This window comes from Calliopsis andreniformis, chromosome 12, assembly GCF_051401765.1.
Source record: "Calliopsis andreniformis isolate RMS-2024a chromosome 12, iyCalAndr_principal, whole genome shotgun sequence".
Taxonomy (NCBI): domain Eukaryota; kingdom Metazoa; phylum Arthropoda; class Insecta; order Hymenoptera; family Andrenidae; genus Calliopsis; species Calliopsis andreniformis.
Genome location: NC_135073.1, coordinates 12,183,963 through 12,199,427, shown reverse-complemented (window position 1 = coordinate 12,199,427; position 15,465 = coordinate 12,183,963). Strand labels below are relative to the sequence as shown.

The following is a 15,465-nucleotide window of genomic DNA, read 5'->3' as shown; positions in this document are numbered from 1 at the left end:
ATACACAAAAATATGTTACCACTCACGAATATAATTTATATATATTCGCGGTCACTATGCTCACAAAACAAAAAAATACAACCAATTACCCGTGTCGTTTCGGACCTTTGTGTCCTACGACATGATTAGGTGATTGGAGGAACCAAAAACATGCGTTACCTTAACATTGACGGGATGAAGGCAGCTCGACGATTTACCCTGGAGGTGTCTGCTGGACCTGAGGTGTTTGCTGAATCTGAAGTGTCTGCTGGACCTGAAGTGAATGCTGCAATTCGCCTTCAATCTTCACTTGCACTGACTCTATACTGAAATACAAAAAATATACTTTAACCTATTATATCTTCGTTATTTTCTATAACATTATCGACCATATATTAAGGCCCCCCATATTTAAAAATAATAATTTCATGAAATATGACTAAAAAAGTATTTTTATAAGTATTACTACACTTTTTCTACTAGAAATTCAAACTTTACCAATTTTCCGCGATAACACGTTTGAACTTGTTCTCCAACTGTCATGGCGTCGCGTTGGTGGCGCGTCAATTTCACTCGTTTCATTTGCAGTCAAGAATCTGAAATAGAAAAAAAGAATGAACTAAAAACAAATGTATCCTAAATAAATAAATATATATGAGCATTTAACAAGTGCATGATAATATAATTCGTAGGAATGAGCAGAAATACGAATCAGCACTAAGTGATTGAGTAGAGAACAAAACCTGATCAAACTTTTTTCGAGATATATCATGAATTTTTTGTTGAAAGGTTAGTAATTATACATAAAACTATTAACAGACTTTAGATGAATGCTTTAGTACTAATTACAAGTAATTAGACTTCAATTGGTAATGACTCTTACCTTTTTAATCACAGAGCTCCCAAAGCGTCTCGTCTAGTCGATCGTCACCCAAGTAATGCGCGCGTTCGTCTTAATTCGAGTAACTAACGAGATGGGCGCTAGGTGGGGGTACACGTCGGTCTCGATAGGGTTCCTATACCTGCGACCATGTCACAATGTAAGCAAAAACAGAGTATTTCAAACAGTTCTGAATATTAACTCGATCTGCTTGTGTCAAATATCTACCTTGTATAATTCCATCAAGTTATAAACTCAACTTTTTGAAAATATGACTTTACCATTACCATGTGACTCTTACCATTTTCGTGTCACACCCAACGTTACCGATACAGATTAAGATAAGATCATGACGCTACCAGCGGAAGAAATTAAAATTAAATATTTCTGCGAATATTTGAAGTAATTTGAATTCACATAAAATGTCATATAAACATACAAAATTTTATTATAAAATATTTTATAATCACTTCCCCAGAATAATATCAACGGAAGAACATAAATTCGTTCTTTATTTTATTAGCATTGCAGAGAAATCAATAGTATAGAAACATAAAAGGTAACAGACTGAACAAATGGGTCTGTAAATATCGACGATAGTTTTCCTTTGACGTAGAAAATCGACGAACTGAGTCTTTAGGTAACATTCTTGACTTCCCCTTTGCGGATTAGACACGTCATTCTTTGACCCTTCCACATAAGACAAAACTGAACGTGAACATTGAAGGGAATGAATACTAATACTCCGACCCGTCATGTAAGATGAAAATAGAGGAGGTCATTGAAGGGAACGACTAATATTTCTTGTACCCTTACTTGAAAACTTGTTCTTTCTTCTATTGGAGTGATATATCACCATGAAAAAGATATATTCATATAACATTTCTGAATACTACTTTACTTTCTACTTCGGATACCAAGGTACATATCCTGAAATAAGGAAATGGAAGTCCACAGTTGTCTAATGAACAGATAAATACTCCAAAGCATTTGTATGTAAGTGGTTCACACTCCTTCCTTAAAAATTACCCTTTTTAGATACATTTCATCTTCCTAGCTGACGACGTTATTTTCCGCCCCTTCTCTCGGCAGGCTTCAACAGACTTCTTCAGCCTCTACTGATTCCCATTGCATGTTACTGTATGCATGAGAAAGAGGTAGATAGAAACTACGTGCGAAGACAGTTTAGAAACTTTATGTAAATATTTAAATTTCAAGTATATTTCAAACGTTTTAAAGCAAAAACTTAACTACTGAAATTACCTAACAATTAAAATAAAACATCCTCATCAATATTAGAATTACAGTCAACGAAATCATATTAACAAATTTTCCTACATTTGGCACACTAAATTTACTTTACAAAATTTTCAAAAATTCTGTAAGTTAACGAAAAAAGAGGATATACAATAAGGGATAAGAATTTCTCGCTCTGTATTATTTGTGACTCGAAGCCTTCACTGATCCCAGAGTAGAATGGAAGAACGAGATTACCGCGTGGTTTCCGTTTATCATCGTCGACTCAGAACAGGCCAGACACATAACTTCGCCACTTTCCACCGCTTTGGACCTTGACATTGCAACTTTCCCGTCTCGCTGTTACGCCAATCGTGGGTCGATTCTTCTTCCTCGTGGCAGTACATTATCATTAGCGCTGACCGCTCAGCGAATTCGCCGCGAACACTTGGGAGAAGTAAAGGAACGACCATTAGCCAGAGTCGTTTGTAGAAGGAAAGGTCAACTTCGGGCAATTCGAGTGCTAATATTTCCGTTGTTACATATTTCGATAGTGGCGTTATGTTTGCTGCGAAATATGTGGACCAAGAATCATCTAAATTCATTACCTACTGCTATAAATAATTTCTCATAACTGAGGGTGCAATCACCCTATACCATCGCTATCGATCGTCAGCCACCGACCGAATTTCAAACATAGAAATTATAGATTTAATACAATAGTTGTATCTACAAAATAACTCACAATAGATAGTTTGCAAATAACATTATTATTTCTTAGATATAATTACTATATTGAATCTGTAATTTCTATGTTTGAAATTTTGAAAGTTTGACGATCGATGGTGATGGTTGAGCGTGACTGCTCCTTTAATCACAGAAACCCTCTCAGAATATGATCTACTGCCATATCAACTCAGAGTTGAAAAGGAAACAAGGATTAAACACGAAATCAATTAATAAAAGGAATGTCTAATTAATCACTACCACCCTTTATGAGGACCTGAAAACTTTATCAGCACCCTGTCACCTTTACTATTTACATCCTAAAAAATTCTAATTTGCTTAAAATAATTTCAACGCCCCCTTAGTCTACCTACTTCTGTTTTATTTATCTTCTGTTAACTGAATGAGACCAAAAACCTCAAGTTTTCGATTGAAAAAACAGAATGAGAATAGGGTGCCAAAACATCGATGTCTTTCGCGCGACGATACAGTGATTAATCGTTCAACAACCAAGGAGAATTTAAAGAAACGACGTCATCAGAGAAGTTAAGGGATGTTTGGTTGGCGAAGACACCGACTGGATTTATATCATCCGACGATTCGACAGCTGCAAACTGGAGACTATGATAAAAATAGGACTCGACGGTGGGTCTTAATGATTCGACGCCGCGCTTTCTGCGAGACTCACAATGATCACTTTGAGTTCACGAATCTGGTCATTTCGTTGGATTTTATTGCACGCGGAATTGTGTTTGAAATATACCATCTTCTTGCTGAAATCTTGGGAACAGAGATTAAACGGGATAATATTTCGTTGTCAATTGAAAAATATGACTAGAATTTACGATTATTTTACTTTCCATGGTATTGCACAGGATTAAGTGGAGTTATGAATACCTTTAATATTGTTTGTGCTTGGAAAAAGAATGAAACGTATTTTTGGTTCTGTTAAGAGGAATATAGTAAATCTAAGAATTATCTGTTTGGAGTAAAGTTTCACAAATATTCAGAAGCTAAAATAAGAAAACTCATTTATTCTATGTTTCATAATAAAATTTAGAAATGATAAAAGCGAAGTTTTCTAGGAGAAAAACATGCAGAATTTTTATGATGTAGTAGATTCTTTAGATTGTGAAATAGAGGGAAACTACTACCAGCGCAATAAGAAAAATAAAAAAAATTTCGTAACACTCACAGAGTCCAACAGTACTCCTTAAATTTATTTCGAATCTCTACTTGTGTATTCACTCGACGACTCAAAAGCAGTTCGCACGTTGTGTTCCCGAACGTCTTTAGAACGCTTCTCAGCTCCCTATTTTGCATAATTTGTGGAAGCGGCACGCTTTGACTCGTACTTTATGCCCAGAATCAGCAATCAAGATTCATGATCAGGAGTATGTATAAATGAATGAACATAATTAACAATTTAAGTTCTTATTTAGGTTCCAAATAAACAATTGTTATTTTATTAGCTGCAAGTTATAGAAATTTTTCCGCCTGGATTAATAAAATATTTCTTCTGAACTTTAAATTTGATAGACAAATTTGACAAGTTAATGAACATTTCGAGATAGATTACACACGCCACCAGTCGCGTGTGAACTTGTAGATTTTATCACTCCTGAGAAACAGGTTTCACTGTTAATCATAAGCCGATCATTTCTCCCCTTTTTTTTAATCTTTTCTTGCCGACCAAGAGATCGTGATTCTAGAAAAATCAAAATCTAATTACGGCTTGGGTTATTTCGTTGTCTTTTTACAGTATGATTGATTGTTTCCTGCGAAGTTAATTCATTGCAAATGTCGATTGCAGGAAGATATAGATAACGTATCGTTTGAGTTATATCAAGATATGCAAATTATTATAGAATAATTATATGTGGAGTGAAACTGCCGAGCCCTCGTTAGCTTGACAGTGACACATGAAATAAAGATAAACCAAATGGTTACGTTCGATCACGTAACAGCGTAATTGCTGTTACTCACGTTTTTATAACGTTCATTTTTCCAGGTTATCGACTCTATCTTTTGTACCAATTTATTACGAGATTTCACACAGAAACACCAGCCGTCCATCGACGGTAATTCATTGTCAAATGGGAAATCAATTAAATAGCTTTATCAATTCGTTTAGCAAGGCGAAAGAGATGCGCAATCAAGTTTGATTCGTTTCTCTATGGAGAGTCTGATAGTACGTTAATTAGTAGTACTAATTAAAAGGAAGTTATCATACTAAGAATAAAGTAGAGTTACTCAGAGTTAAAATACAGATTTCCAATATTTGAAACACAGAAAATTGAAACCAATAAGACTTTGAAACTTTGCTAATTAAAGACTTGAATATTCGAAAATTTGAAAAATTCGAAATTTGTGGTTTCGAAAATTTGAAGGCTCCACTTCAAGTGACTGAACTGAGCTATTAATAAAGTAGTACAAAACAAACCACCCCCACCCGAAAACAAACTTTGAACATCGACAAGAGTTTCATCATCGATAATACCAACGAAGAAGCACTAAGTTCCTACCAGCTTTCACTCAACTTTGCTCATCTCAAACCCTCAAAAAACTATTCCAAAACTTTGAAGCATCAGCACTCCAACCGTGAAATTCGAACTAAATACTCATATCCCTGCAGAAAAATATCGAAACCCTTCCACATGAAAGAAACTGATACGCTGCTTTGCATAGGTACACAGTGTCTCCAAAATTGCCTCGATTTACCTAGCTACAGATCACAAGTTCAATCGCAAACTGTATGGCCATGGAAGCACGTGGCGAGGTCCGAGCACAGGGGGATCGGCCCTGATGCTTTCCCCTACGCAAACTCGCCGCGGTCCTCTTCACCGAACCGCCTAACTGGATCCAGTTCGCGCTCGACAACACGACCCTCGACCGTGTCGCGACCCTGTCGCTCGGTATTTCGCGATTCCTGTCACGAAATGTCAATTCAGGTCATCATACGCAAGAAGAAAATAGTTTCAAAGAGCTACCGAGCCTGAGAAATAGACGGTGCACGTGGACTGAACTGATAGTGGTGGTGCGAGGTGGTGGAGAGTGGAAAAAGCATAGTTGATTACTCTTTCCTTTTTAAAGAATTCATTTCTTGTTCTTTTTCTTACTGCTTGTGAAGATCGAGGAAGTAATTAAGAGAATTTTCAAAGAATGTAGGGAACGAGGTCCATGAGATTGGTGAAGTAAGAAGTTGGGTGAATCGAGTTCATCGGAGGGGAGAAAGTTTATTAGAAGTTGTGAGGATGAAAGAGTGCACGTGGGTAACACTATTGGCACTGGTGTAAGATATTGAGCATTTGATTTTAGGAACCACTCGTACTACTGGGTGTTAATAATTTATTGATTATTATTACTTAGGTTTCTATGGAAATTGAGCGATTAATTTTTTTAAATTTGTTAGGGTAATAACACTAAGAAAAATTGTTAATAGACAGGTATAATGTAAATAGGACAAGACAGTAGAGGAAAAAAAAGAAGAGTAAACGAGTCCAAGGTAATAGTTTTTGGTACACCACACCATTTCGAGTATTCTTATTCTGGTCGAACGGCACGTAGCATCATTGACCCCTTTCAGCACGAAATTGACTATTTTAGAGTATTTTATCGCACGGACAGGTTACAATGGTGAAAATATATTTACTGAGGAATCTGTACCAGATTCGGGAACCTTGATTTTCTATTCTACATCAGAAGAAAAAAACTCAATCTATATCTATTAACTCCTTCATACTTCAAAAAATTTTTAATTATATAGAACCAGAACTTTTAGGTCAAAAACACTCAAAAAGAAAGTAAGCTTCTTAAAAGTTCACAACTTCAATGACTCGTATTTTATCAATCATTCTGTTCCAAAAAATTAGACGAAAATGAATATAAAACGGCCACGAGAAGCATGGACCTCTTCATCCCCTAAATCGTTTCATTGTCACAGATCGTTGACTCTTCGAAATCGCAAGCTCTACGCTAGGGGTCTCTTTTCATAAATTCACAAACTTTTACTTTCTTCATGCCTACGTTCCCACCGACTCGGTTACAATGGACGACGGATATGTTTACACGGTGAGCTCTTCACTTAACGCGCCCCCTTATTCTTTGCTCTTGTTTACCAAGCTTTTACTGTGATTCGCCCAGGACAACGAGCATTCAGCTTCCTGTAGTCTCGATACTCGTGTCTTAGAGTCAAACGTGTAAGTTGCAATACCATAAACCCTGTTTCGCTTTAGTTACATCGGTGGCCCATCCCAGGATACGCCTGTTCTTCTTTTACTTTAAGTGAATGAGGTATGTCCTCCGTCAGACAACATTGAAGGATGAATTGACTCCATGAATTTAAATAATATAGATATATTTTGCAATTTTCATCTCAGGTATGTGGTCCATTGATTCTTATTGATTTTCTAGAAAAATTGTAGGATATAAAAAATTGGCTAAATATAACAGATTGAAGAGAAATCTTTTTCTCTTTTAATGGACAAAAAATGGGAAAAACGTGTGACAGAAGATAATACGATTTTTCTTCTTGCTTTCAGTCAACTGGTAGGAAGAAATAAAAAGAAAGAAGATGGTACATAATCGTATCGTTCGAGCATTAGTTTGGAATTCAATTTTATGTTGAAGTGTCTAGTTTAACTCAGTTTAAGGAAAATCATACCGCGAAAGTTTCAAAGTAATAAAAGAGGAGACAGACATGGTTCTCCGACTTCATCTACGTGACCACCTTTCGTCCAGCCAGGATATGCGGAATTTAATCTCTAACGTGACTGGAATAAAGTTTTAACCATATTTCCACGATAATAGAGTTGGAGCTTACATAATCACAGTCACGTATTTCTCAGTGAATTTCGTTGACGATATTTCTAATCTCATTCGTCTCTCGAGCTTCGAAACCCTATTTTGACCTTAGATTTGATTTCCGCCCACACAAAAGCGGATACAGATATTTTTGCCCCAGATTTATTTATGTAGGTGTTTCGGAAGGACGGCTCTTCTATTGGAAAAATTTTCCAATAAATTTATTTATAAGAAGATTTAGAAATGTGGACTTCCTACCATTCTTGACATATTGTCGATATATCGATCTCTGACTCTTGAATACTGCAAAATTGAAATTGAAATTTCTGCATGTTTCATGAACCCCTGCTTTAAGAAGAAGGAAAATAGAACCCAGTCGAAAACATGTTGACGATACTTTAGAATGCTTTTAAGAACTTTCTTAAAAGTCGAAGTTTAAAACTAATGTTAGTTCAGAAATTTGAATGCTTTAAAACTCGATTAAGTATCTGAAGCATTAAGAAACGTAATTAAAGAACCTGTTCTATAAATGTCTTATCTACTTAAACTTACACAATTCGTTACTAAATTTATTCAACGATCTTAAAACATTGAAGTGTAAAAAATTTGTCCTATACTCTAATTTACAAAATAAACTGTGACAGACAGAGTGACGAAATGATTCAGAAAACTTTCATACCAAGAAACAAGACGATTTGTAACCATGAACGGTGAATTTCGGTGACTCTTCGAAACGAGGGATGAAGACTCGAGACCGCGACGAAAGAGATGGCGTCCAAAGTCCTGCTTTCGAGGACAGCGGGGTTGCGATTTCCGGCGAGATCGGTGAACACTCGTTCTCAGGCGAGTACAATGGAATCGTTTTCCCTCAAGAACTGGGAGCACCAAGGGGAAACGGAGAAGATGAGTGTCGAGATCCTAGGTCTGATCCCAAAACTAGAACTACTCTAATACCCTAATTTCCTCAGCAGCTTACAAATACGACTGTACCTATAAAACAGAAAATTGAAAAAAAAGAAAATGTCCTCGCTGTCTTTTAAACTCCAAATTTTCCATAAAAATTCCTATTTGGTAATTCCACTTCCAGGGCTTTCCATTCCCAAATTATCTAGCAATTAAACCAAACGATGTGGAAAGTGGAAAATAACGCAGGGTCATAGCAATGTCTATAAACCGAAATGTGTCGTCGAGTTTTGCATTGGTACTCTTTTTTTTTGCGTACTGTAGATACATCGCGCGGTGTACCATCAGACAGCATTACTACCCCGAGAGTGGTTGGGGGTGGGTGGTCGTAGTAACCGGCGTTATGGTGCAAATTCTCGCCACAGGGATTCACGGGGCTGTCGGAGCTTGGCTGCTGCTGGAAGGAACGAAACGATATCGGCAACCCCTTTCCAACGTAGGTACGATATACATACGGCGGATCAACGATCCAATTTTCCAATTTCAATATTTGAGTATACACTCAGCCCCCCCTATCGCTTAATAGAAGCGTATGCTATTTGCCAGAGGGTATTCCGTAAAGGACACCTCAGCAGTTGAAGCTGGAGTTAATCTATTCTTGAAAGGAGATAGGAATCTGATAACATTTTCAGATTTCTTGAAAATTAACAAAGAAACATAATCATGCAAAATTGTTATCTATAGCAATCTTGCTTAATATGTTTTAAGGGGGTTCTCTACTGTTTCTTCTTCAGAACTAGTGAAGACTTTGAGAATTATTTCTGAAAAAACTACGAATATGATTTTAACTTAACTATATGACTATATAACATAATTAAGTTAATAACTAATTTGAACGAAGTTTCAGGTATAGATACATGTATCACCATTCAATTTTGTCTTACAAAGTCTACTGAAAAGATGCAAACAAATTCCACAAATATTCCTCTCTTGTCCAAGCAGTCCCCGTCCAGAGTTTCAAATTTATGAGAAATAAAGGAAAAAACTAACAAACTTCGAGCGAAACACAGGTCCATACCGTTTGAATATTTCATGCTGGAAAGAGAACACTCTGCCAGTTGTCCATACGCCGAGCGATAACTGTAACCATTCCTGAAACGCCTCGCGGAAGTAATACGAGTTCAGGTTAAAAGTTCGTGCCGACTCATTATTATTATTCACTGGAAGACCCGTTATTGTCCTTCTCCTACAACCCACTCGGCCTGAACTGACTTATTTTTTTCGCTCGTACTCCACCCTGGTTAGTTCTTTGTCACAGCATTCCTTTTATCGTGCGACGTTGGTTACTCGAGTCGCTAATGAGCTCCACTTTCTCTCCCCATTCTTTATTTAAGACCATTATTTAGAAACAGGGGGAATAAGAGGAAGCTTTAAATTTCAGCGAACGGACGTTAAAGAAATTCAAGAAAATTAGAGTACTTTGATAAAGAAGGAAGCAGTCATTAAAATTATAAATATTATGTAAGGGGATTGAGAATTCTGGGTTGATTGAGAGTAACGATAAAGAAATAAGGTTATTGCGATTTTATCTAACATAATAAAGTACTGAAACTTTATTACAAAAAAAATTATAGTATAATAATCTTCGCCTGGATTTCTCATAATTTTAAATAATCTTTTATTAGCAGAAAAGATGTGGTACTTCAAAAAATAAATAACAATATATGTAACAGAATTGTTTCAGGAAACATCTCAAATTTAAATCGAATGTTTTTCCTTCGCTGATAAGTTTGTCCTATCGTAAAGGAAATTATTTTAGTTTAGTCAGAAGAAACCATCAGAATTATGTGCAGAGTGTCGAAGAAAGCTGTACATGTTTCGCCATTACAAAGAATGAATTGCCATTGTGCGAGGTACATCTTCGGGGATACTTGGTCGCAAGACCTCTGAAGCACTTGAGCTTCGTGCTCAAATAGCATCGCGCCGCCTTGAAACGAGCTTACGACTCCTTGAGGTCGTTGACCTTCCTTTCGCCGATTCACTCTCCCTCTCATTCGTTTTCCGATATCAAAGAAACGCGAAATCCGAGAATGAAAACGATAGCTAGCATTTTCTGGGATTCTCTATGGGAGATTCTAATCCAAACCTATGACAAGGGTTGAAGAAAATCATAAAAAGAAAACCGCATAAAAAACAGCTGCGTTATATCTTGAAATTTAAGAACTTTGGATCTCTTGAAAAATTTTCGAATCTCTATTTTTAGTCAAAAATTGTATAGTTATTAACTACCTTCAAAAAATGGAGGTTCAATAAATAAGAAAGATAAAAGCAATTCCACAACAATATCACACGAATTTCTATGCTTCAGAATTTGCATTTAAATAGAAGGATAAAGACTTTAGCATTCACTAAATTTAGTTAAAACAGCGAAACGCAGCATCCAAAATGGCCCTTCAATTAAAGGATTTTCGTTCCAGTTTTATGGCACACCAAACGACAGACGCATTGAACCAAAACCGTTCGTGCTAACTTCAGTGTCATTTCCCGCTGAAGTTGCATTCATTGTCGTCTAAGATTAATAATCCTTTTTGCCCCTTAAGTTGCCTTTTGTCTTTAGAAACGAGCAATAACTCTAATGATAGAAGATATTCCTCCGTGATAGATGAACCCACTTAGGGATCACGGCTCCGATCGCAGCTACAGTGAAAATTAATTAAACGACTTGACTCGAGCTAATCGCCTAGTCTGCTCGTTGGGACTCGTAATTAAAGCGATCATAACCTGAGTCGAGAGTCAGCTCTTATTTAATAAAATTTACCAATATTAATAGACGTTTTACAGAGATTGATAGAGCATAGATGTTGCAGAAAACCAAAGAATAGCGATAACTCGAACGATCGCTCACAGGGTCTGTAAAAGCAATGAGGTAACAACCAAAATCGATTTATCATCGCAGTATCTTCACAGTGAATGAACATCGCTGAACAGGCTGAAGATCATCGAGGGAGCACCGATGAGTATGAAACAGTGAACGAAGGGTATCGATCATGTTACGATTCTATTCTAATTGAAGGATATTCAAGCACAAAGCGCTTATAATGGTTGCAAGCTACGAGCGTGAGATATGGATGCTTCAAGAACGTGCTACATTCCAAATGGGTTCTCCGATGCAGTGGCGTGTGAAGCGCATAAATCGTGAATTGAACGATGGATAGGAGGTTCGTGTAAATTGGGACACAAATGTTGTGGGCTCTGCAACTATACATTCCCAGCTGTAACAATATAATTGTAATTTATGGAGCCCATCTCTACTGAAATATCAATGAAAATGCTACTAGTGGTTAATTAAAGATTTTATGGAAGCTTGTCCAACCCACTTCAACGTGCTTTCTCACCGAAGACATCCGATTAGAACGATAGCTCAACCACTTATTCCTCTCATCAATCAGGAATAAGCTACTCACGAAGGAAATCTGTCAATCAGAATGAAAAGGGAGATGAAAGCTGCCTATCGCACCAGCGATCAATTTCCAGGAAGAAACCAAGATTTTTTCCACAGGAATATTCATACAAATTGAGGATGCTGTAAACCTTGGTTGCTTCTTTTTACTGTCGGTGGAGATAAAAGAGACCGAATGGGTGATAGATCGGCACAGATAAACGAATGGCAGCTATGAAGACAGTAGGTTGATGAAATGAGAAACAGGCGCCAGGATAGTATTTGAGTTGTCGGTGATGTGCGAAGTCGAGATTCTGCAACTTTGTCTCTAATTTAACTAAGGAACCTTATTATCTCGTTTGTAATTAAACGAATAAACAGATAGTAATTAACGAGGGTATTAGCTAGTACTCATTGTCATACACACAGGACATTTATTTTCAGGAATAGAAAAATTAATTTTATGTTCCAGACTAATAAATCTGAGACTTCACCCTAATTTTCCTGTCAAAATATTATTCTATACTACTAGTATACCTGTTCTCCTTTTTTAATTATTTTATGTTTCCTTTTCTAAATTTCAATTCTTAAAAGAATCTTACCTTTTTGCAGGATGGCTGGGTGCAATGTCGACAGGCGTAGCTCTGCTGGTTTCACCAGTGACGATAGCATTTTGCCGCAGAAAAAGCACCAGACTCACAGCAGTTTTGGGTGGCCTCGTCACAGCACTCGGTTGCCTCTTCACTTCGTTTGCCTCGCAGTTCCACCAGCTGTTCTTCAGCTATGGCACTGTTGTTGGTGAGCTACTGCAAGCATAATAATACCAAAGTAAATGAAACAATCTTCACCCAAAATCAATTTTAACAATTATTTTGCATAGGTATCGGGGTTGGTATGACGAGAGACTGCAGCACACTCATGGTGGCGCAGTATTTCAAAAGAAGAAGAGAGCTAGTGGAGATCTTCATTGTCTCTGGCAGTGGCCTTGGTATTGCTGTCATGTCGGCTTTTATAAAAGGAGCGATCAGGTATGAATCACAACTATAAAATAATATCGTGAATTTCAGTTCCTGTTCTTTTAACAAAATAAGATTTATTTCAGTAAGATTGGTTGGCGATTGGGTCTTCAAGCAGTGACTGGTGTAGTTTTCTTAACTTTTATCTTGGGGACATTTTACCGAAGCGCATCTCTCTATCATCCTCAACGCAGAGCAATTCTACACTTGAAGAATCAAAAACGCAAAATCAAAGACAAAAACAAGACGGACGACAGGCCACCATTCTTCGACTTCAGCACGCTGAAGAGCAAAACTGTAAGAATACTGCTGGTGTCCACTGGAATATCCGCTTTCGGAATCAACACTCCCATCTTTTATTTGGTAAATACCATAACACAATCTAGGAAGACTAGTATTTTTCTGAAGCCCTACACACCAAAAGTTTGACATTTTTTCCAACATATATTTGACTTGATAAAAAAGTTCTTTACTTTTTAAGAAGTCTTCGTTTTTTTTAATTTTACAAATGATTTCAAACTTTTGTGTCTGCATAAGATATGATTCATTGTTAAAGAAATTTTATAAGCATAGCATTTAATCGCAGGCGCATCAGGCAGAAGAAGAAGGTCTCGGTGACACGGTGGTCCTGCTTCAAGCTTATCTCGGCCTGGCCTGGACCCTTGGTTGCGTGGCCTTTGGCCTTTTAGTTGTCCATCGTAGCGTCGAATGTAGAATTGCTCGTCAGTACCTCACACAGGCAGCAGTGTTCGTGTGTGGAGTCTGTATCTTGGCCCTAACAGCTGTTCAAGGAAATTATCACGGATATGTCATGTTCGCCTGGATTTATGGTACAGTGTACACGTTTGCGAATTAATGCATCTTCTCCAAAAGACAATATTCTGTCATAGTAAATTCACAATAAAATCTTGGGTCATTAACAATGTCTACTTGAATAGTACAATAATATTAGTAATACTTATAGTAGTCATTATTTTAAGCTAATAGAGCATACTGTGTGGGCGTAAATAATCGAAACGTATTTTCTGATTAATATTCTGATCTCTTTTCGCTGGCAGGTTCCGCGACAGATCTCGTCTCCTCAGCCTTTTAAAACTCATTCACAACTGAAATCAGAATATCATACGAATTAGAATATGTACCATTCACAGGTATCTTCTGCGGTGGTTACCACTACAGCCTCAAAATGTACACATACGAGCGAGTGAGAGCTAGGAACTTCGCAAGAACCTGGGGTTTCGTGCAATGTTCTCAAGCCATACCAATAGCAATAGGAGTTCCCATTTCTGGTAACTTGAACACAATCATTATCAAATGCAAGAAAATATATGTAATTTAATTTCCAAAAATGATCGAATTGTGTAGGATATATGAACGTCGGCTGTGGTGGAAAAGCTGGTTACTACTTCAGCTCAACCTGCGTCTTGGTGGGCAGTTTCACCCTCTTCTTCATCGATCTCCACAGAAGAAACTTGTCGAGACACAAGCACACCAGGTCGAACGGGACCAAACACCTCTGCATTTCAGATACTTGCCCTCAAAGACGGAAACTGTCGTTCAGCCAAGAGCCAGAAAACGATGGACCGCATGTGGCCGCTGCTGGAGCAGCCGCAGCTGCACTCGTGCTTGGCGCAGAGATTGCACCCACACCAGGTGAAGGAAATAAACATTTTTTATTGGACAAATAAAATAAATAAATACACCAAGAGAATAAAATCAAAACTGCTTCGATTTTTTTCACAGGTGAGATGATCGATGCCCTAGCTCCAGAGAAGCCCGAGCTGACTTGCATCTCCGAGGAAGGGATCGCTGATATGGATCTCCCCGACAACGTGCTCGAAGATCTCGACTACATCGGCGACTGCATCACCTCGTGCAACAAGGTCGAGAATTATCTGATGCTCTCTGAGTTCGAGAACAATCTGATCGCCGAGATGCCGATCATCATGGACCGCCGAGGTCGAAGGTGGTCCCTGGCTCGGTCAAAGGGTGGCCAGTCGAACTTCGAGCGACCCGCAGCGCTTCAGTCGACCAACGAAGAGAGCAATTCGAAGCCAAAATGGCACGTCGCGAACGTGCCTACCAATAATAGAGTGATCACGGTGATCGACGAAGCGAGCACGTAACACGATCCGAAAATCATCGTGGAAAAGTGAATCTAGAGAGTCATCGGAACTCGAAGGTGTTTCTAGATCGACACTCGAAGCTACGTTTTTCGGACTCGTCAACCCTTTTGTACATACTGAAAGTGATCTTGAGCCGTTCCAATCATGCTTGCCGATTTCCTCGCGTTATTTCGAGAAACGGATGCTTTATGAGTTCCCAGAAACGACTATGTGCAATAGTACAAAAAGAGATGATACTGTGCAGTCATACAAATAGAAGCTCGGATCGATGATCGAGTCGCAAGTCTGTAAGCGTTTCAGTTAGGAGGAAGGAAGTGTTAAACAGAGAGGCTGATTTTTCTGGTTGTCGCGCTGCCT

At 37.9% G+C, this 15,465-nt stretch overlaps 1 protein-coding gene across 1 annotated transcript in view; it reads left to right on the top strand.

Moving 5' to 3' along the window:
* LOC143185682 (uncharacterized) overlaps positions 1 to 15,153 on the top strand; it is a 45,569-nt gene extending 30,416 nt beyond the window's left edge. The window contains exons 3-9 of the mRNA XM_076388869.1: positions 12,579 to 12,764; positions 12,847 to 12,994; positions 13,069 to 13,345; positions 13,569 to 13,812; positions 14,134 to 14,271; positions 14,348 to 14,635; positions 14,726 to 15,153. Of these exons, the coding sequence (XP_076244984.1) occupies positions 12,579 to 12,764; positions 12,847 to 12,994; positions 13,069 to 13,345; positions 13,569 to 13,812; positions 14,134 to 14,271; positions 14,348 to 14,635; positions 14,726 to 15,108 (1,664 nt within the window). The 3' untranslated portion in view covers positions 15,109 to 15,153. The remainder of the gene's footprint in view (positions 1 to 12,578; positions 12,765 to 12,846; positions 12,995 to 13,068; positions 13,346 to 13,568; positions 13,813 to 14,133; positions 14,272 to 14,347; positions 14,636 to 14,725) is intronic.
* Positions 15,154 to 15,465: the final 312 nt, after the last annotated feature.